The sequence below is a fragment of the Ailuropoda melanoleuca genome, chromosome 8, assembly GCF_002007445.2.
Source record: "Ailuropoda melanoleuca isolate Jingjing chromosome 8, ASM200744v2, whole genome shotgun sequence".
In the NCBI taxonomy this organism is placed as follows: domain Eukaryota; kingdom Metazoa; phylum Chordata; class Mammalia; order Carnivora; family Ursidae; genus Ailuropoda; species Ailuropoda melanoleuca.
The window spans coordinates 55,033,753-55,057,440 of NC_048225.1; the positions used below are offsets into that span (position 1 = coordinate 55,033,753).

Here is a 23,688-nt window from a genome sequence, read left to right on the forward strand (position 1 = left end):
GAGGGAACACAAGCAGGGGGAGTGGGAGAGGGAGAAGCAGGCTTCCCACTGAGCAGGGAGCCCGATGCCCGGCTCGATCCCAGGACCCTGGGATCATGACCTGAGCCGAAGGCAGCAGCTTACCGACTGAGCCACCCAGGCACCCCTGTTGTATGTTTCTTCTAATAAAATTAATTCCATTAACCAGGGCCCACTGAGCAGTAGCTGCCCTTTTTCTTCCCTGTTCAGTGTCACAGCAACCTAAGTCCCTTTGGCAGAGAGCACTGAGCTGCTCTGGCAGACAGAGCCCAGGGGAATCCTGTGGGTTTCCTGTGATCCTGGCTGCCTTCATTCTCACTGAATTGCTGAAGTTGAAAAAGAAGAAAACAGTTGCATTTATCTCTGAATTGCTAAAGTTGAAAAAGAAGAAAAGAAAATAGTTGCATTTATCTATTGATTTGCTCAAAAAAGATTAGGCAATGTGATATATTAGAAAGGAAATGGCCCTTGTTTCTGCTTGGCACATGGTAGAACTTGGTAAATGTGTTTGAATGAACAACAACCAGATTCAAATCCCAGTTCTGTTAGATAATAGCTAGGTGACTTTGGACAAGCTGCTTAACCTCCCTAAATTTAAATGTCTTTTATAAACTGGGATAATATTACTTATTCCATAGGATAGTTGTGAAAATTGAGATAATTAGTACTCCTCCTGAGGGAGAGAGGGAAGATTGTCTTTCTTTCTATTAAGTCTGAAACTATATTTTAAGTTCATTTCTCTGCTGAAGATTCTAGGACCACATAGGAAGAATAAATTCCACGCAAGTAGAATAAATTCAGATTTCACACAAGCCAAAGCTTCAAATTCTTAAGGAAACTTTCTTTTTTAATCTAAGCTTCCTGTTGTCTCTGTACTTTTGAGTCAATTTTTTTTTTTTTAAACTGGCAGTATGACTCCTCTAAAGTCCAAGCTTTATGGAGGGGAATTTGAGTTCTAACTCATGACCTCTCCAGGGCCCAAAGCCTCATCTCCCACCCCCAGTAGCTATAAAAAGCAAGCCTTTTAATTGCCCAGACCAAAAAAACCTTCCCACAACAGTTCAACATAGGCTATGAGAGTTCCTGATTTTTTAGTTTCCTCTTCAGTTTTTCACCCCTGGGTATTTCTTTTTCTTTCTTAAAATCTCAACTCTGCCTATGTTTGTTATATAACATGAAATGTTTGTTATACTTTATCCAGCATTTCCAGGTGTTATGTGGTAGGCAGATTTTCAGGTTATCTTCTCCTCCATAGTGCTGGAAATAGAAGACCCAAGTAAGATAATTTGTAAACAAATGCCAAATATAAAGCATTAAAACAAACATTTGTTATTATTGTTAGTAACATAATGGTTATGTTAAAGAGTATTGTCATTTGGCAAGCCCATGCTAAGTACTTTTAATATATTAATTATAATCTTACCATAAGCCCCATAGTACTCGTCTTTTACTGTTAAATTGGTAGTTTAATTTAGGTCGTAAGACTTAGCCAGTGTATATGGCTCTGGAAAGATGAGGGAAAGACTTGAACTCAGGTCTTTGTGATTTCAAAGTGTATATGCTTCCTTATAGTAAGCTGATTGTTTTAAAATACGTACTCCTTTCACTGTTTCCAGTGATAAGCTAGGTGAGAGGGTTGTTTTTCAGTCTCAGGAGTTCTAGGACTAGGGAGCCTCACCTTTAAGGAGCTAGAAGTCTGCTCCTGGTCAGCAGTTTGGGTTAGGCAAGTGGAGTGTTGTAGAAGGAAGAGTGGAAGGTCAAGTCCATTGTGGCTTCTGAGGTAATGGGGTAGTGGCCACAGGGAACAGAGAGGTTGGGAAAACTCCTGATGTGAAATTCTCTGTGAAATCTGAGAGAGAAATAAAATATAACTTCACAATTAATGATTCTGACACCAGTTTTAATGTGTGGGTCTTCTCCTCACACCACGCAGTTCTGCAGTACCAGCTGGATGTCCTATAGTTCAACTCAATTCTGATATATTTACCTGGCAATAGCATCAGATTCCACAGGTTGTGGGCTCAATCCCACCAGACTGTCCTCACTTCTGATGCTAATTGCAAGTCCAGGTTGTTTACCTGTGCTTCTGACAGATAGCCTGTAAATCAGAGGTTCCCACAACCACTGCCTTGGGCTCAATTAATCTTCTAGAACAGCTCCAGAACACAGGAAACCAGTTTACTTACTAGACTACTGGCTTGTTATAAAAGGATGTAATTCAGGAATAGGTAGATGGAAGACATGCATAGGGCAAGGAATGTAGAAACAGGCATGGAGCTTCCATGCCTGCTGCAGAGGGTGCTGTTCTCCCAGCACCTCCCTGAGTTCACCAGCCTGGAAACTCTCCAAACCTTGTCCTTTTTGGCTTAGGCATGATTGATCAAACCACTGGCCAATGGCAGTTGATTCAACCTGCAGCTGCTCTCCCCATAGGTCAGGGATTGGATGGGACTGTAAGTTCCAACTTGCCAATCACGTGGTTAGTTCCCCTGGCAACCAACACCCCTTGCTTTGCAGAAGTTATCTCATTAACATAAACTTAGGTGTGGTTGGAAGGAGTTTAATCAAGACATCTTTCTGGCTCTTACCACTTAGAAAATTCCAAGGGTTTGAGGGTTCCGGGAATGAAGACAAAGACCAAATGTATATTTCCTATTATTAATCATAGTATCACAGCAATACAGTGTATTCCAGTGAACAGCTATCTTATAGCCAGTTGACAGTATTGTCTCTTCTCCTTTTTAAAGTTCCTTTACTAAGTGCTTACTATGTGCCAAAAACTGAGCTCAGTGTTTTACAGGCAATATTTTTATACTTGTAACAGTATAATTAGCTCCTTATGCATCTTGGAAAAGAGAATTTAGAGAATATAATATGTTCATATACTTTAAAACACTTAAAGCATAGATAGTGTTATCGACTGAATGTTTGTGTCCCCCCAAATTCATATGTTGGACGTCTAATTCCCAATGTGATGGTATTTGGAGAATGGGGCCTTTCTGAGATAATTAGGTTTAGTTGAGGTCATGAGGATGGGGCCCTCATGATGGCATTCGTGCCGTAATACGAAGAGGAAGAGACACCAGAGCTCTCTGTCTGCCATGTAAGGACACAGCCAGAGGGCTGCCATTAGCAAGGCAGGAAAAGAACCCTCACTAGAACCCAACTGGGCTGTCATACTTCCATCCTCCAGACAGTGAGAAATAAATGTCTGTTGTTTAAGCCACTCAGTTTGTGGTATTTTTTTATGGCAGGCTTAGCTGGTTAATAAAGGTAGTAAGTACAGTGAACACTTGAATACCATTTACATGGATTTACTATGGCAAGGGGCTCTGTACAGAATGGGGCATTTCTTTTTCTGGAAGGCCTCAGAAGCATTTCTCTGCCAGAAGTTTGCAATGTAGACAAGACCTAAATATTCTCCACACTTCTTTTCTTTTTTTCTTTTCTTAAAATGTTCTGATGGTGAGAGAATCCAAGCATCACCAGAGATCTAGAATAGGTGCTGAAAAGAAGACGTTTTGGAGTCCATCAGATCTGGGGTGGAGTCTAGGCTATGCCTCTAATTAGCTGTAGGACCTTGGGCAAGTTACTTACTTTTCTCAATCTCAGTTTCCTCAGCTCTAAAATGGGGTAATGATCTATACAGACGGTTGGTTCACAGGTCCATGAAAATGTTTATGAAGTTTCAGGCACCATGCTGGGGTTGTAGTTGGTGCTCAGTTAACAGTTGTTACAATGCACAGCAATAAGTATATCTCTACTAGGGAAAGCGTGTGGGGTAAAGTTAGTTATTTAGATTCTGCCACTTAAAAACTCTGTGATGTCAGATAAATTATTAAACTTTTCAGAACTTAGTATATCATCTGAAAAAAAAAAGAAAAGAAAAAGAATTAGGAATTTATTCTTCACAAGACAGCTGAGAGTAATAAATGTAACAGGGCCAGCCATTGACCTGCAGTGAAGTTTCCAAAACCCAATTATAAAGAATTCTGAACAGAAGAACCTCTTAAAGTATCCCATCATTTTATAGGTGAGAAGATGGAGAAGTGTTCTTGCAGTAAGTGTTGGAGCTGGGTCTCTCTATTTCGTGTCTCTGTATTTATTGGCTCTCTACCACAGAGTAACAACCAAGGTTTCATCCCTGAAAATTTCCTTGTCTCCATCCTCTCCTGGCTACTGCTCGGTCCTCTGCTGGCCCATACCAGCTCACGTGCTCTCCCCCACTCTTGTGCTGGGCCCTAAAGGAATTTCCTGCTTTCATCTAACAGCAAATATCTGTTGAAATACTTCAAATACCCTAACAAAACACATGACCCTCAAGGTTGGAAAATTAGGAAATTGATGTCAAAAACTTCACTATCATATTCAGGTTTTTTTCTAGAATACTTTTTTTGCTTAAAAACAATTTAAGAATCATATTTGTATTTGACACAGTTTTTCAGCTAGGGGACCTTGATAATTAAGCTGACAGCCTGCAGGTACAATGAATAGTCTGATATATTAGTGAGATTAAAAAAGAATATCTTTCTCTGCAATGACCCAAGCCCTGTACCCTTCACCCTCCTTTGTGAGGATCAGGGGAAAAAGTTTTTAAGACTGACTAGTTTGTTCTTTGCAAAGAACTTTTGTGGGGGCTTTTTCCTCATATTTCGTTCTCTCTTTCTTTTCTCTTTTCATTTCTATTCTTTTCTTTTCAGATTTTTTATTTATTTGACAGAAAGAGAGAGAACAAGCAGAGGGAGCAGCAGGCAGAAGGAGAAGCAGACTCCCCACTGAGCAGGGAGCCCAATGCAGGACTCGATCCCAGGACCCTGGCATCATGACCTGAGCCGAAGGCAGCTGCTTAGCCAACTGAGCCACCCAGGCATCCCTCCTTATGTTTAGTTCTTATAACAAGTTTAGGGAGGTAGCGCCTGTTTTCCAGATGGAACGACTAGGGATCAGCTTTCCTGAGGTCACACTGTATAGCAGAGCTGAAACCCCAGATTTTGTGCGTTATAAAGCAAGAGCTTTTACTGCTCTAGCCTACTGGGCTATATCTTGGACACCATAGTGATTAGGATCTTAGATGAGCCTGGGGAATGGATTCTGATTCCTGAAACTGCTCCACAAAATCCCCTTCTGATAGTCAAACTGATCTCTACTCAGAAAAGATTTCTCAGGTCACTTAATAAATTTTTCACCTATGACCGAAAAAGGTCTCTAAGAATTCTTATTAACTGTTCTCACTATGGTTACTAGTAATCTCCTTGTTGTTAAATCTAGTGGACCCTTATCAGCCTTCATCCTAATTGACACCCCTATATCATTTGATGCTCCAGATTCATCCCTTCTGGAAGTTTTCTCTTTCCTTGCTTTTTGTTGATTATAACATAGTTTTTCTGTTTATTTTTCCATTTGATTTTCTCCTTTCTTCCTTTCTGGCTATTCCTGAATGTGTCTGCTTTCCAGTTTTCTTTCCCCACTCACCCAGGAAAAGTTGGTGATGCCCAAGAGCCCAGTTTCTCTTCCACCTCAGTTCCAGCTGATGATGTAGGCTGATGATTCCTAAACTCTAGCTCTGCAGCAAACCTCTCTTCTGAGCTTCAGACCAGTTTATCCAGCTGTCTTCTGAACATTTCTCCATGAATGTCTCATACTTTCGTCAGATGTATCATGTCTAAAACTGAGCCTATTATCTTTCCCTGTAACTCATTTTTCCATTTATCATTTTTGTAATTGGTACCATCATTCACCTGTTCCCTCAAATCAGAAACATAAGAGCCATTCTTGATATCCCCTTTTTCTTTTGCCTTCTAAAGTTAGTTACTAAGTCCTATCTTTTTTTTTTAAAGATATATTTATTCTACAGAGAGAAAGAGTATGTGTATGTGGGGTCCAGGGGGAGCAGAGGGAGAGAGAGAATCTCAAGCAGACTCCCTGCTGAGCACAGAGCCCAACATGGAGCTTGATCCCAGGACCCTAAGATCATGACCTGAGCTGAAATCAAGAGTTGGCCACTTAACCGACTGAGCCACCCAGGCACCCCAGTCCTATCTTTTTTTTTTAATTGTGGTAAAATACACATAACATAAAATTATTTGCCATCTTAATCATTTTTAAGTGTACAGTTCATTCACATTAAGTACATTCAGATTGTTGTGCAAGCATCACCACCATCCATACATAGACCTCTTTTCATCTTACAAACTGAAACTGTATACCCATGAAATAACAGTTCTCTATTCTCCCCCTTTCCCCGGCCTCTGGCATCCACCATTCTATATACTGTGTGTCTCTATGAACTTGACTATTCTATATACCTCATACAATGGAATCATATAGTATTTGTCCTTTTATTTCACTCACCGTAATATCCTCAAGGTTGATCTATGTGTAGTATGTGTCAGCATTTCCTTCCTTTTTTAGGCGGAATAATATTCCCTTGCATATTTAGACCACATTTCTTAATCCATTCATCTCTTGATGAACACTGGGTTGCTTTCACTTTTTGGCTATTGTGAATATACTGGCTATGAACATGGGTGTACAAATATCTCTTTGAAACCTTGCTTTCAGTTCTTTTGAGTATATATCTAGAGGTGGAATTGCTAGATCATATGGCAATTCTGTTTTTAATATTTTGAGGAACCTCAATGCTGTTTTCCACAGTGACTGCACCATTTTATACTCCTACCAGCAGTGCACAAGGGTTCTACGTCCTCACCAACACTCATTTTTTATTTTTTATCTTTTAAAATTTACCTTTTTAAAAAAAAAAAAAGATTTATTTATTTATTTATTTGAGAGAGAGGGAATCCAAGGCTGACTGCATAGGTAATATAGGAGGTTTGAGGACAGCTCTCCCTTACTAAGAAGCTCAAAGGAATTGCCAGGCTTCAACTATCATTGCTCTGAAAAAGAAAATTTGCTATAAACCAAGTTTGTTTTCTCTGAGGATCTAGAGATAATTCATAAGTAGAAAAATCTCCCTGTTTCATCTGATCCGTCCAGAGGGGTTGACCAGTCACAACAGATTATCCAAATTAAATGTCTTGAGTCTCAGTTCATTCACCTACAAAGCAAGAACAATTTCTTCTACACTGGATACCTGTCCCAGACTGTCCTTGTCATGGCAGACGGCTACTCACTTCTCTTCTCTCTTTCTTTCTTCCTTCCTTCCCTTCCTTCCTTCATTCAAAATCTACTGAGAGTCTATTCTGTACCAATCCCTGTGCCACGTACTGGTGAAATACATGCACACCTCGGAGATATTGCAGGTTCCATTCCAGACCACCGCAATAAAGTGAACACTGCAATGACGTGAGTCAGATGAATTTTTCTGCTTCCCAGTGCATAAATAAGTTATGTTTAGGGGCGCCTGGGGGGCTCAGTCGGTTAAGCATCCAACTCTTGATTTCAGCTCAGGCCATGACCTCAGTGTCTGAGATTGAGCTCACTCAATGGGGAGTCTGCTCAAGATTCTGCCTGCCCCTCCCCCTGCTTGCTCCCCCCCCTTTCTCTCTCTCTTTCTCACAAATAAATCTTTTAAAAAAGTTATGCTTACACTATAGTGTAGTCTATTAAAGTGTGCAGTAGCATGCTGTCTAAACAATGTGTATGCCTTGATTAAAAATATATTACTGCTTAAAAAATATGAACCATCATCTGAGCTTTCAGCAAATAATAATCACCAATCACAGATCACCATAACAAGTATAATAATGAAAAAGTTTGAAATATTGTGAGAATTACCAAAATGTGACAAACATGAAACAAGCAAATGCTGTTGGCAAAATCCCGCTGAGACTTGTTTGTCTCAGTGTTGCCACAGACCTTCAATTTATTTAAAAAAACGCACAATTTGTAAAGTGCAGTAAAATGAGGTATGCCCATAAAGATGACTAACAACAAAACAATGGCTACTAATGCTTTAGTGTCTAATAAGGGCATAACTGTATACCAGATGTTTTACACATGAGTGTCTTGGAAAATAAAAAAGCAGCATAAGGTGAATAGAAGGAGAACTAGTTTCGCTGCCAAAGTTTTGGGTTCTGTTCCAACTTTGGTACTGTCAGTCCATCTATCTCTCTAAAAGATACTTAGTATTCATGGCAGGTCAGGGGCTGAGTACTAGAGACACAGAAGTAAATCAGATATTGAATTCATGGTGAACTGTAATAGTGTTTGTCTTAGGTACTTATGAGCCCTCAGGTACATCACCTGAGAAGAGGATTGCACCTGATGATCTCTAGTGAAACTAAAGCTCCAAATAAAAACATAATGCCAGCCACCATCTGGAGTAAAAATTTGGATACATAAGATGAGTAGGAAATGGATTGGTGGGATCTGAATGGTCAAGTCATAAAAACTTTCTCTTGCAAGCTAAGGAGTTTGGACTTCAGCCAAAGGGCAATGAAGTATCATCAAGGGGTTTTAAGTACTGGAATGAGGTGGTCTAATTTTCAAGTTAAAAAAATGATTTTGGCTGCTATGTAAAGAATGCTTTGGGGAGAAGGTATATGACAAGTCAGGAAGACCAGTTAGGGGAAAATGTAAATAATCCAAGAAAGAGAAATAATGGCCTGATAACAGTAGGGAGGATGGAAAAGGAAGGTCAAATCTGAGAAATGGAAAGGGTTTATAAAAAATAAAAATAAATTATAGGTGGGGCGCCTGGGAGGCTCAGTCGGTCAAGCAACCGACTTTTGGTTTCGGCTCAGGTCATGATCTCAGGGTCCTGGGATCGAGCCCACATTGGCCTCTGCGCTCAGGAGGAGTGTCTGCTTGAAGGTTCTCTCCCTCTCTCTTCATCAGCCCCTACCTGCTGCTCATACATGCTTGATCTCTCTCTCTCTCAAATAAATAAATAAATCTTTAAAACAAACAAAAATAGACTCTCCAGTGACAGATTTTCTCTGAAGCTTGAGAAAAGGGGGCCCATAGAACCCCTGATAATAATGAACAAGAGGTACAGTACTTTATAACTTAGAAAATTCTTTACCATTTGTAATTTCATTGAGTCCTTACCAACAGTACTGTGTGGTAGAAATTTTTATTAAAACATCCATTTTACAAAGACTCAGAAGGGTTAATAAATATGTACAAGTTTATACTTTTAGTAAGTTGCAAGACAACGAATAGAGCTTAGGTTTACTGGACTCCAAATCCCAATCCAGTGCTCTTCCTATTCCACCAAGCTGTCAAGCAAGGCCCCTTTGGGTTTTGGAGAGAACTTACAAGCAGTGAGTGTGTCTGCCTCTGATATATTATGTGTGATGTCAACAAAAAAGCAGGTGGATTAAATCTTGTCTGGGCAAGAATCATGCCCATTAAACTAATTTGCTGTTTGTTTATGACTGATTTCAACTTTCCTGGATTATAAAATGATTTCCCACTTCTGTAGAAAGGATCAACCTTTTCTCCCAAAGAAGGAAGTGTTGGTGGTGGTATTGCATTTTTATTCCCCCATTCCTTCTTGGCATCCTGTTCTCTGTAGGAGTTGTTCACTTATTTCATGTCTTTCTAAACTGTGAGCTCCTTGAGGGCAGCAGTCATGTACCTCCTGTGTCAAGAACAGAGCAGGCAGTTAGTTACTTATTAAATATTCATTGGATTAAGTTATTTATCATTATGTTTTCATTATGTTTATATTAATTATAATTTACTGTTGCTGTTGATACTTATAATAATAGCTACCATTAATGACTATCAGTCTGAAGTGCCAGACACTTTACAAACATTGTCTCCAGTTCTCTTAATAATCATACAAGGGAGAGCTATTATCATTACGCATATGAGGGAATAGGTTCAACTATATATATACATATATATTTTTTAAATATTTTATTTATGTATTTGAGAGAGATCATGAATAGGGGGAGAGGCAGAGGGAGAGGGAGAAGCAGACTCCCCACTGAGCAGGGAGCCTGACTCAGGGCTCAGTCCCGAGTTCATGACCCAAGCCGAAGGGAGACACTTAACTGACTGAGCCACCCACGTGCCCCAGGTTCAACTATATTAAGTAACTTGCCCAAGGTCATGTAGCTTATGAGTGCCACCTCAAGTGAAATATAAGTAGACTTTTTTTTTTTTTACTTTATTGCAGCGAAATATACATAAAATTTACCATTTTAACCATTTTTAAGTATATAATTTATTGACATTAAGTACCTTTACAGTGTTGTGTAACCATCCCCAGTATTTCCAGAACTTTTGCATCATCTCAAACAGAAATTCTGTGTCCTTGAAATAGTAATTCCTCATTCCCTCCTCCCTCTAGCCTCAAGAACCTATAATCTCAGTCTCTATGAATTTCCCTGTTTGAAATATTTCACATAAGTGGAATCATATAATATTTGTCCTTTTATTTGGCTTATTTCACTTACCATAATGTTTTCAGGCTTCATCCATGTTGTACCATGTATCAAAACTTCATTCCTTTTTTTTTTTTAAAGATTATTTATTTATTTATTTATTTATTTGACAGAGAGAGACAGACAGCGAGAGAGGGAACACAGGCAGGGGGAGTGGGAGAGGAAGAAGCAGGCTCCCAGCAGAGAAGCCTGACGCGGGGCTCGATCCCAGAACGCTGGGATCACGCCCTGAGCCCAAGGCAGACGCTTAACGACTGAGCCACCCAGGCGCCCCTCAAAACTTCATCCCTTTTTATGGCTGAATAATATTCCATACAGTGTATCTGCCACATTTTGTTTATCCATTCATCTGTTTCTTTAAATCTTCTGGAATAAACCTTAGCTCGTGGAGGTTGGACCATGGCTGCCAGCTTCTGTGCTGGCCCCTCAGCCGTCAAAAGCAGTCATCAGCAAACATGTACGTAAACCCCGTATTTGGAGGACAAGGTCCTTGTTGTCCACCTTAGATTAAAAAACTGACCCAAGGGAGGTTGAATTGCTTTTCCAAGGTCATAGAGGATTTCAATAGTTTTGCCAGGCTTTAAAGACCCTACTCTAGGACCTCTCTGCCACGCTGAATGAAGGGAAGACCTAGAATAAAATGGTTTCTTTATTTTGGCTCAACTTATTCAAAAAATGAGGTTGCTCTGCAGGTTGCCTTAGGAGCTGTTAAAGGGAAAGGTAAGCCAAGTGGGTGCCCCCTTCCCCTCCAGTAGAGATCTGCTTATGCCTATTTTATATATTAGACCTCCAGATCTGATTTTATTTGACAAAAAAGGTTCTGCTGCCGTAGCAGGAAGCTAAATGAACCGCTCAAGATGAACTCTGACCTTCAGTTTTCTTACACACTCTGTTCTTCAAATTGTCAGATTATCAGTTTTGTGAAGACACACACATACAGTGACTGTGTGTCCTTTGTGTATATTGCCCCTCCATGGACTTCCCACCTTAAGCAGCACAGATTAAGAAGGGGAAGGACCCAGACATGTAAGGAGACAGTTACAGTACACTGAGACAAATGTTATGGCAAAGGGATGTGCTACTATGTTCCAAGAGTCTAACATAATAGATGTACAGATTGCTACGAAAACTTGGTGGGCAAATGGGAGAGGCCACAACTCTGGCAGAGGTTGGTGTCAGGAAAGCCTTCTGAGAAGTCAAGCATGGAACTAGGTCTTGAAGCATGAGGAGGAGAAGAGTTCCAGGTCTGCTGCTAATGACTCAAGACACTGGACAAGACCTGCCCATTTCTCTTGTCTTCCCTTCCCATCCAGGCTGAGGAGCTTAGGTAAGGGGCTTAGATAAGATTGTTGTTTAGCAATTCTGCTTCCAGCTCTAACATTCTGGGCATTGATTTATAAATTTTTGTTAGCTCTCTTTCATTATAAAACAGCTTGCTAACTCATTCCCTTAATCGATTTCTTTTGCCTCTTCTTGAACAAAATTTTCTGTGCCCCTTCTTGGAGTCCCTAGTGTTACTGAAGAGTTCAGAAATAGGGAAAATGCCGTGAGCTGAGAACCTCTCCTGTCATGGTTGTACCTTTTGTCAGCCCAGCACTTCTTAGCCCGGAGCTCTTGACATTCTTGGGCAAGATCAGTAGGAAACCATGAAAACTTTTTCACAAGTATCCTTCTGTGGAAGGTCAGATATTACCATAGCCAGCACCAGTGCCCTTGTCCTGCTAATGAAGCTCCTGTGATTTAGTTTTCTATTAGTTATTTATGGTTCTCAGTCAATGGAAATATAATTTTGTGGCCATGAATACAGCTGAAAATTGGTGGGATATTGATAAAGGACGTGAAGAGCTTTTGGCTGTGCTACATAGATTCTCACTGGAATGACTTCTGTTGCTTAATGTGGTGGGAAGAGTCCCCGCGGGAAGCCGGAAGGCCTGAGTTAGACTCCTGGCTCTGCCTTGAACTGAAAACTTGAACAAGTCGCTTTACTTTGGAGGACCTCAGTTTCCTCTGCTGTGAAGTAGGAATAATAACATCTACCTAATCTATCTCTTGTTTGTGAGACTTTAAGGAGATAATTCATATGTAAGAGCTTTTTAAATGAGATAAAGTTAGGAGTGGAGCTGGGTCCACGATTGCACTAACTGTTCTTATTCTGGGGGTTAACTGCCTGGGCAGATTGAGGCCTGGAAGGCCTGGAGGTTGATGAGATTAGCAGCTTTGCTGGTGCTGAAACATTCTTCTTTGCATGAAGAGAACTCTCTGGCATTTGGGGGCAGGATTGGCCTGCTTCCTGGAGTTCCACTTCCCAAGGAATCACAGGATTTCTGGGGAGCAACTGAAGAAGTGTAGAGCTGGGGAAAAAAAGGGATGCCTGGGTGGAGCGGACACCTTCTTATGCTCCAAACTACTACAGAGTGAGTTTGTTTCTCCTGTGGATAGGTTAATAATAACAGCTATCTATTATTAACAATAATGGTTGCTATTTGTTGGACATCCATTATTGGCAATGCACAGTGTTTTAGAAACTTTCCTACCCAAGTGTACTTGATATCAGGGGAGAACAAACTCATCCCTGCATCAGTCAGGGGCAAGGAGGGGACGGATAGCACAGAGCAGGAACTCCAAGGTTAAAATTTATTTGAAGCCTGTGCCTTATCTTCAGAATGCATATTAATTTCCTCCTAAGTCACCATTATACAGTCATAATTGTTTTCTGTACAAAAAATAATTTAAATTATTTACTCCCTGGTATAATTACCCTACGAAGAAGGTAAATCATATTTGTTCATTTACCCTTGAGTATATTGTTGAGTACCACAGGGATTCCTATGCAGAGTTTGAGAATGATAATCATCATTATTTTAGTTAACCCTTATTTTCCAAAGTTTTAATAGATGTAGACATAAGTCCAGAAAGATGGAAAGACTTGTCCCTGTTGCAGAACCAGATAGTAGTGGAGCTGGAATCAAGTCAGAGTTTGGATATTCCATACTCTTAATCACTGAGCTACATGTAGTCTATATTATTTACTGCCTTATAATTGTTTATATGTCTGTGACACTCGTTTCTCTTACAGGCAATCACTGTGTCCTTAGTGGTTAACACAGTGCCTAATACAAAGTAAACTCTCAGTGACTGTTGATTGGTTGAATGAATAAATGACTAATTAGGCCTCTAATAATGAAGCCTTTTCAGAGGCCCATAAGTATCTAGCAAATTGACTTCAGAGTTTGGAATAAACGTTTTTGTCCTAAGACTCTTCTGTAAAGCAGTGATGCACATTTAGCTCTAAGCCAGTACCTCTACACCGAAAATGATAATATTTATAAAGAACTCTGGAAAAACAGACAAAGCTGCCCAGGAGCTCCTGTGCCCCACTTCCTCCCAGATACCCTATATGCTTAAGGAATTAGTATCTTAATTCACGTGTTGTAACCCATTGACAGCTCCTAAGCTACCATGAATGGTATCTAAGAATTATCTGGTTTTTATTTGTCTTTCCATTTCCCCAGTATACACTCACACACATTCTGTCTGCTCCATCCTTGTACCTATCCATCCCTCGTCATTGCCGTCATGAGCACAGGTACGTTGTGGAAAAAGCTTGAGAGTTTGGAGCCAATGGTGGGTTTCCAAAGTCTCTGTGACTTATTGATTTGTATTTTGTATCAGTGGCTTCTAAGTGTAGTCCCCAGGTGTAGGAATTCGTTAGAGATGAGAATTATTAGGCCTTACCCCAGACCTGTGGAATCAGAAACTCAGGAGGTGGTTCCCAACAATCTGTTTTCACAAGCTCCCTAAAGGATTCTGATGCTCATATCTGCCATCTAGTGTAAGTGTTCAATAAATAGGTATTTTCTTCTCTCCCAATTCTGTGAACTTGTCTAGGAATCTTACCGTCATTAATGCCATAATTACTCTGGGAAATGCCCTTTGAGTTCCAAACAGCTTTAGAAACAGAGCCCATGTGTCAGCTCTGATGCATGTGTTAGCTGTGAGAGAGGGGTGGCTGCCCCTTCTCAGACAGACTGGGAGGTCTGTGAGCAGGCAACCTAAACCTTGGACATGGGAATAGATGCTGCAGCCTCCAGCAAGATAGCCAGCAATCCTATCTTTTTCCCTGCACATGTTAGGAAAACTGAATAATTGACCCCCAAAATTGGCTTTAAAAGGACTCATGTTGGGTGAGGTCAAAAGTGTGATTACTTGAAAATTGCTCTGCTGGTGGGGAAGGTACTTGAATTTAAGTGTCTAAATCAGATTTTTGCTATTACTGCTCTCAGCAGGAGAAGAGGCAGGAAAATCAATAGTCCATGGTCTTGTTTAAGCTACAAAACCACACTTCTTGTTACCTCCAAAGGTCTCTGGCTGCCAGGGAGAGACTTCGGCTTTCACTGTCACCACAGGTGCTGTCACGATTGTAAGTTTATACTGAGTTCCTTGAACTCTGTTCTCTTATACGTGCATGGTAGGAGGCCTGGAATCTTTGTGGTGCCATGAGATAGGTAGGTATGAGCATCCAAAACCTGGCTCCAGACCTTCCTTCCCTCTTCCCTCCTTAGGGTGGACCCTGAGCTGGGAGAATTGAATTCAGAAAGGCAGACAGGGGGCGCCTGGGTGGCACAGTCAGTTAAATGTCCAACTCCTGGTTTCAGTTCCGGTCGTGATCTCAGGGTGTGCAGACTCTGCTCAAGACTCTCTCTCCTTCTCCCTCGCTCATCCCCCTCTAAAATCAATCAATCAATCAATCAATCAATCAATCTTTTTTAAAAATGCAGACAAAAGGGCTGGGCACGGTGTCTAAAAGGGGTGGCCTATTCCTGAGTAGCTACATTGTGATTTAGGTCACTGGCAATCCTTGAGTTACCAGAGGAGCTTGGAACCTTGAGGAAGAAGCCTGAGTGACTGATATTATTATAATCATTTCATCATTTGAGTACCCATTCCCTACCAAGTTCAGTGCTAAGTGTTTTTTTTTTTTTTTTTTAAGATTTTATTTATTCAGGGGCGCCTGGGTGGCGCAGTCGTTAGGCGTCTGCCTTCGGCTCAGGGCGTGATCCTGGGGTTCTGGGATCGAGCCCCACATCAGGCTCCTCTGCTGGGAGCCTGCTTCTTCCTCTCCCACTCCCCCTGCTTGTGTGCTTGTGTTCCCTCTCTTGCTGGCTCTGTCAAATAAATAAATAAAATCTTTAAAAAAAAAAAAAAAGATTTTATTTATTCATTTGAGAGAGAGAGACAGCCAGCGAGAGAGGGAACACAAGCAGGGGGAGTGGGAGAAGAAGAAGCAGGCTCCCAGCGAAGGAGCCTGATGTGGGGCTCGATCCCAGAACACTGGGATCATGCCCTGAGCCGAAGGCAGATGCTTAGTGACTGAGCCACCCAGGTGCCCCACAGTGCTAAGTGTTTCTTATATAGCTTAGTTAAGACTGCCTAGTTTTGAATCTTAGCTCCATCATTTGATTACTGTATATCATTTTTAAATGCCTGAAGATGCTACTGGAAAACTTACTAAAGGTAGCTTAAACAAAGAAAGTATGTTTTTCTTACATTTAAAAAAAAAACAAACAAAAAACCCAGCAACAAACGTCTGGGGGCGCCTGGGTGGTTCAGTCAGTTAAATGTCTGCCTGAGGCTCAGGTCATTAGACAATGTGGTTTTGGCATAAGGATAGACATCAATCAGTGGAATAGAATTGAGTACTGAGAAGCCAGCTCTCACATTTATGGTCAATTTTCAACAAGAGTACCAAAACAATTCAGTAGGGAAAGAATAATCTTTTCAACAAATGGTGCTGGGACACTGTATATCCACATATGAAATGCCTCATACAACATGCAAATATTAACTCAGATTGGATCAAAGACCTAAATATAAGAGCTAAAACTATAAAACTTGTACAGAAAAACTTGGAGATAAGTCTTTGTGAGCTTAGATTTGGCAGTTGTTTCTTAGATATAACATCTAAGATATAACATCAATAGCACAGCCGGAGGAAAAAAACAGATAAATTGGACTTCATCAAAAGTAAAAACTTTCATGTTTCAAAGGATACCATCAAGAAAGCAAAAAGACAGCTCACAAAATGGGGTAAAATATTTGCAAATCATCTGTCTGATAAGGAATTCGTATCTAGAATATATCAAGAACTCTTACAACTCAATAACAAAAAGACAAATCCAATTAAGAAATATGCAAGGAACCTGAATAGACATTTCTCCAAAGAAGGTATACAAATGTGTAATAAGCACTTAAAAAAATGTTTGACATAATTATCAGGGAAATGCAAATCAAAACCACAATCAGATACCACTTTATACCCTTAGGATGGCTGTAATCAAAAAGTCCGGTAATAACAAGTGTTGACAAGGATGTGGAAAATTTGAAGACACTCATACTGCTGGCGGGAATGTAAAAAAATGGTATACCCACTTTGGAAAACAGTCTGGTCATTCCTCAAACAGGTTCCATCTCTGACTTTGCTTATATTGTTTTTTGGGGTTTTGTTTTGTTTGGATGTCCGTCCTTATCTTTGCCTGTCAGAATCCTGCCATCTCACAAGGCCCAACTCAAAATCCAATTTCCCAACTGCTAGGTTGTGTATCTTTAGGATTAAAAAATTGCCCTTCAGAATGCTTTTACTGATTCCCATGGTTTTAGATCCTTCCCAACACTTGATATTTTCACACTTTAAAATTTCTGTCAGTCTGATAGGTGTGAAATGATATTTTATTCCATTTATATGCATTTTGCTGATAACTAATATGATTGAACATCTTTTCCTTTTCTCCTCCTTTTCCTTAGTCATTTGAGTGATTTTCTTTGTGAATCCCATAGTTAGATTCTATTAGCTTATCTTTATTTTCTTATTGATTAATATGAGTTCTTTTTTAAGATTTTATTTATTTCAGAGAGATAGAGATAGCAACAGAGATAGTGAGCACGAGCGAGGAGGGGAGGGAGCATCAGGGAGGAGAGGGAGAAGCAGGATCCTCACTGAGCAGGGAGCCCGATGCCGGGCTCAATTCCCAGGATCCTGGGATCATGACCTGAGCCCAAAGCAGACGTTTGACTGAGCCACCCATGCATCCCTAATATTTCTTTATTCAGGATACATTTATTACAAATATCTTTTCTCACTCTGTACTTGTTTTTTAACTGTCTAAGTTTTGTTAAGTTAAATTTATCAATCTTTTGTGGTTTTTCCTTTTGGTTTCATCTAAGAAATACTTTCTAATCCCAAGGTCAAACTATATTCTCTCTTTTTTTTTTCATAATTGTTTTAAGGTCTCTCTTTTTTTATTTTATTTATTTTTTTTTTAATTTTTTATTTTATTTATTTTTTTTTTTAATTTATTTATTCGACAGAGATAGAGACAGACAGCCAGCGAGAGAGGGAACACAAGCAGGGGGAGTGGGAGAGGAAGAAGCAGGCTCATAGCGGAGGAGCCTGATGTGGGGCTCGATCCCATAACGCCAGGATCACGCCCTGAGCCGAAGGCAGACGCTTAACCGCTGTGCCACCCAGGCGCCCCTAAGGTCTCTCTTTTTTTAAAAAAAAAATATTTAAGTCTTTGGTCTTTTCTGGAATTGCAGAGGTATGAGGTAGGGATCTAATTTTTTTTCTTCAGATGGACAAAAACAAATATTCCACTATATTTTATTGAATTTGAGCAAGATTCTTCCCTTCACTAAATCTTTTAAAACAGAATAATAGAATAGAAAAATGAGTTGACCTGGGAGGGAAAGGGATTTATGGACCAAATCATTAATTTGCAAAATTTCACCTTGCTCTTTTATTTCTTTTTAGAAGATACAGGGAGGGTGGGAATCATTCACCAATTTGTAAAGTGTTGAGTACCTCCCATCTGCCTTCACAGATTAAATAAATAAATAAATAAATAAATAAATAAATAAATAAATAAATAAATAAATAAATAAATGTAGTAATAGTAGCAGTAGTAGTAGCAGCAGCAGCCGCCGCCCACTCCTGGAATTGAGGTTAAGACAGAATAGACCATTTGCTTGCCGTTAAAATCTCTCCCATACCCCATACTGGTGAATAGCGAGCTTCGGAAAAACGGTTAGGTTTGAGGAATTTTTCCCCCCTCAGCAACAGCACATACTTGGTCTTATGTGCTTACCTAAGGAGCAGTTTTATTATTAGCTTTAACATAACTGATTTTCTTTTCTTTTCTTTTCTTTTTTCTCTTCTCTTCTCTTCTCTTTTTTTTTTTTTTTAAAGATTTTATTTATTTATGTGACAGAGATAGAGACAGTCAGCGAGAGAGGGAACACAGCAGGGGAGTGGGAGAGGAAGAAGCAGGCTCCCAGCGGAGGAGCCTGATGTGGGACTCGATCCCGGAGTGCCGGGATCACGCCCTGAGCTGAAGGCAGATGCTTAACGACTGCACTACCCAGGCTCCCCTTCTCTTCTCTTTTCTCTTCTCTTCTCTTTGTTTTTTTGTTTGTTTGTTTGTTTGTTGTTTTTCTCTTCTCTTCTCTTCTCCTCCCCCTCCCCCTCTCCCTCTCCCTACCCACACAGGTTGCTGGCTTGTTAACTGTAGGGTAAGTTCTCCCTGAAGATGCAACCCAAGTCAGAGCACAATTGATCACGATACTTCCCCTTTTTTGTTACCTCAGAGGGGTTGTCTTGCCCGAACTGGGAAGAACAGTACCTTAATTACACCCACCGTTATGGTTCCATGGGGCTCACTAGTGGGAGCTTGGGTAGCTAGGCCTTCAATGCAGTGTTTGGGCTACCTCAGAGTTAAGTCTGGTGGGCAGGTCCAGAGCTAGCACTGCAGAATGGCTGTCTGCCACGTGGACCTGCAGTCTCGCCAGGAGAGCACGCCGAGCCACTAGGCCTCCCAGCGAGGAAGAAATTCAGATTCAGGCTGTTTTCTGGAGCCAGCAGATTCAAGAGTCCATTTAATTTATTTTCTGTCCTTGCGCCTATTAAAGAAAAGCAACAAAAAGCAACAAAACCTGTGGTTATAATGTTTCCGATCTTGCTTCTTAGCCTTTCAGCTCACAGCAGTAAAGGAGGCTTTGCTATCAGGATGGTGTTTTGTAGGCTCTGTCTCCTAAACATCTTTGTTGTTTCCCCCTCTCCTCTTTATCCCATTGTTATTGTTTTAGCTTTGCCTTTGGGCTCTAGCAGTAACTTCCTGTCTGTTGTTCACTGATCTCACCCACTCTGAAACCCTGTGCACAACTGCTGCTGGAGTAGGTAAAACACAAATCTGAAACTCCCAGTTTAAAATCCTTCAATGGGCTCCTTTTGCTGAGTGATGAATTCCATCCCTTAGCCTGGCATTCAAATCCCTTCACAATCTGTTCTCAGTCTACCTTTTTATCTCCATTTCTTCTTGCTTTTCCCTACACACTATGAATTCCGACCATACTGAACTGCTTGCCATTTCCCTAGTATGGCATAGGCTTTCATGCTGTCATGCCTGAAAGGAATATATATTTCTTTGTCTCCACTCCTCCACACCTCTGACAAACCCCTCCCGTTCATTGTTCAAGCCCAATTAAAATGTTTCTTCTTTTGAGAAGCCATTCCCAGCTTTCCCAGATCTGTTCTTCACTCCCTCCTCAGCGTTCAGCATTCTGCAAACACTGAGCATTCTCTGATTATATGTCATATATATTACCATAGATTAATACGAGTAACCTATATTATTTCCCTATTAGGCTTTAAGTTCCTATGTAAAGAACCTTACATCTCTGGTTAGCATGGAGTAAGCATTTGCCACATGTTAACTATGCTGATGCATAATGATGAAGAAATCTGGATTAATCCACTTTTGGTCTTCACTGACCGCCCATCACCAGAATCTTGTTATGTCAGGTTTTGTTTTGTTTTTTTCTTTTTTTTTAAGTTGGGGATAACCCTTCAGCAGAAGAGTGAAAAAGGCAAGAAGAAAATTGAATTGCTTTAAGGGACGGGGATTTATAAATTGAAGTCTGGCTTAAAGGTGGGCAACCAGGATGAAGAGGGGGTTGAGGAAATTAAGTCTGTTTGGATTTGGACAAGGGAAAGGCAGGAAGAATAACGATATCTTCATCTATCTAGAGGATTGCCCAGGAGCACAAGGAATAGACATGGTCTATGAGGGTAGAACTGGGACCAGTAGCTGGGAGACTTTCCAGGGTTAGATACCTTATGAAGCAGATTTTTAGGCAGAGGGAAGAATTTCTTAACTTCCAGAGCTCTCCAGCAGGAGCTTTGACTGCCTGAAGAGGTTCTGAGGATACCATCATTAGAAGGGTATGTTGGCAGAGGCTGTGTGGCCAGCCGTGTAGGCCATTATAAAGGGTATTCCTGTACAGGGTGGCAGATTGGACTTAATCACCTCTAATACCTCTTCTAATGCTGTAATTCAGAGCCTGTGTGATGCTTTCAATAACATGAGCATGACCTCTGTTAGTATGCTGAGCGGGAATAATTGCTTGCTTACTTGTTTGTTTGGGTAACTGAACCATCTTTGACCAAATTGATGCTCCAGAGTAATTTTGTTTTCCCAGATTATGAAGCTGAAACATGGGGCAGCAGCCAAATCCAGAGGTTTATGTTGAGTGGAATCATGTTTCGAGGAGAGGCAGGGAAGTTGGTAGGAATGGACTTTGTCTCACTCAGCAGGCCTGGGTTCTATCTCCACTCTTTATTTACAAGCTGTTTAAGATAAGTCTAGGTTTCAGCATCCTTATCTCTAAAATGGGACAACTAAGATTTTTCATGGAATTAGTGTGAAGTTCAGTTAGATAGGGAAGGCCTGACATAGTGCTCAGAACGTACTACAGATTCAAAATTATATTCTTCCTTTGGCCCTCTCCTTTTGTTATTTTGAGAGAATTAAATTTTTTGCTTGTTTGGGTTTTGGTCACCCTGGCGTTGGGTGGTGGGGGAAGGGAACAGTTTTTTTCTTTTTCATCTTGAGCTGCAGACCTAAAATGTCGTCTTTGCCTAAGTGCCTCCCTGCTCACAAAGGAGTAATCCTCTTTGTCTTCCTAAACCAGGGAGTTAATCTTCCACTAGCCTTTTGATGCTCCTGCTTTCTTACTTCCAAAGAATCAAGTCATTTCAGACATAGTCCTCTGATTTCTCTCAAAAAGTATTTCTAATTTCCATATTAATAAAAAATAGCTTTACATTTCTTCAGTCCTAATCCTAGTGACAACAAGTAGGGATTAGATTTTATTGACATCTATAAAGCAATTAAAATGTATACATCAGAATCCCAGGAAACCTGATTACTACTATAGCTTTTGGGATACAAAGGAGAAAAGCTCATTTGTGTCCATTCATTTTCTTCACTCTTGACTCTCAAAGAATATAAGTACCGAAGGGGCAGACTTCCTTCTAAGGACCAACTCATAGTTGTTTGGCAGGTGTGGAAAAGACATTGCTTTCAGGATTCCCTTTCCAGTTCCACCACTGACTTGCTGAAAAATCTTAGTCAAAAAGACACTTCACCTCTCCAAATCTCTGTTTACTTATCTATAAAATGGGAGAAATAACATTAGTGTTTCTTTTTTTAAAGATATTTTTAAGTAATCTTTACACCCATCACGGGGTCTGAACTCACAACCCCAAGATCCAGGGTTGCATGCTCCACTGACTGAGCCAGACAGATGTCCCAACATTAGGGTTATTTTGAGGCTCAAATGAAATCACAGGTATAAAAATATCATTTGTATGAGCAGTGGAAGAAATGTATATGATGTATTATTTGAACTCAGTATCTCTGTCCCTGACGAGTTTCCACAGATCCAGGTAGCCTTGGAGGACTAGTACCTTGAATGTATTCTGCTCCCTTGGGTCTTTGAGAGTCAAAGACAGTGTCTTTGGAGTGTGCTAGGAGGAGACTTCCAGCAGGGAATAGCCACAAACTAGCAAGTGCTACTGTGGTCTAAGCTTACATTCTAGTGGTGGGAGACCTACCGTCTCCCCTAAGCAAGTAAATATATAGTATGTCAGTTTAAGTGCTGTGAAGAAAAACAAAACAGGATAAGAAGCGTAGCGATTAATGGAAGTTCAGAGTACTATTTTAGAAAGAATGTAAGGTGACCTTTGAACAGAGTTCCAGAAAGAAGGAATAGAAAAGGTAAAGGCTGAAATGGGAAAGTGCTTGACACATGAAGAACAGCAAGGAGGCCAGTGTGATGAGTAGGTTAGCATGGGGACAGATAGTAGGAGAAGGGGTTAGAAGAGGTGGCTGAGGCCCAGGTGGGTCATTAAAAGGATTTACCTGTGATTGTCATGGGAAACTATTGTGGGCCTTAAAGAGAGGAGTGTCATGATCTGATTTAATGTTTTAATAGGATCACTGTGGCCACTGTGGGAAATAAGACTGCACAGAATCAAAGGTAGAAGCAGGGAGACCAATTCTGAAGCTGGTGCAATAATCTGGAAAGAAAGTGTGTAGGCAATGAGAGACAGTAAGATTCTGAGTATATTCTGAAGGTGGAACTGAAAGGATTTACTGATGTGGATAGGAGAGAAAGAATAGTGTCAAGGATGACTGTAAGGTTTTTGGCCTGAGGAACTGGAAGAAAGTTGTCATTTACTGATGGAGAGAAAAGTGCAGAGGAACAGGTTTGGAAAGAAATAGGATAAAAAGTAAAAATTTATTTTTTAATACAAGTTTGAAATAATAATAATAATAGCTGACTTTTTGAAGTCTTAACTGTTTGCCTGGCTCTTAGTGCTTTGGGGTCTTAACTAATTTAATAATTATAGCAATTTATTAGGTAAATAATAGTCCCATTTTACAGATGGGAAAGCTCAAGAACAGAGAAGGTAAGTACATGGCCCAAGATCACACACATAATTAGTGATGTTGCCGGGATTAAAACCTAAGCCTAGATCTAGTCCAGAGACCACATTCTTAACCACTCACCGTATAGCCTTGATAGTCTAACAGACGTCCAAGTGGACATGTTGAGTAAGTTAGATACTATATGAGTCAGGAGTTTAGGAGAGAAGTCCCATCTAGCAATATGAAACTCAGACATAGTGACAGAACTAGGAAGGTAAGTTAGGACCATCCACCGTAAAGGGAGACATGGTTATAAGAAGACAAAATGTTGAGATCAAGCCAGCAAGACAGCCTTCCCCTCAGGTGTGGTTAGTCCATCATTCACAACCCAGCCTCTTATGGATGCCCCCAAAATGCTACCTATCATGCGTTTGCCTAAAATGTCATTCTTCTCCCTTCTTTTTTTTTATTACTTTTTATTTTTTTAAATGTTTTTTTTATTATATTATGTTAGTCACCATACAGTACATCCCCGGTTTCCGATGTAA

The 23,688-nt window shown here is 40.4% G+C and overlaps 1 protein-coding gene across 14 annotated transcripts in view; it reads left to right on the forward strand.

Annotated features, from left to right (window-relative positions):
* The window catches only part of FAM168A (family with sequence similarity 168 member A), a 171,498-nt gene that overhangs the window by 115,532 nt on the left and 32,278 nt on the right, over positions 1-23,688 (forward strand). For 8 of the 14 annotated variants that reach the window (XM_034666378.1, XM_034666368.1, XM_034666379.1 and 5 more), the window contains one exon: positions 14,737-14,796. The exons of the other annotated variants lie outside the window; for them this stretch is intronic. In XM_034666378.1, the coding sequence (XP_034522269.1) occupies positions 14,737-14,796 (60 nt within the window). The remainder of the gene's footprint in view (positions 1-14,736; positions 14,797-23,688) is intronic. 14 annotated transcript variants of the gene reach the window in all.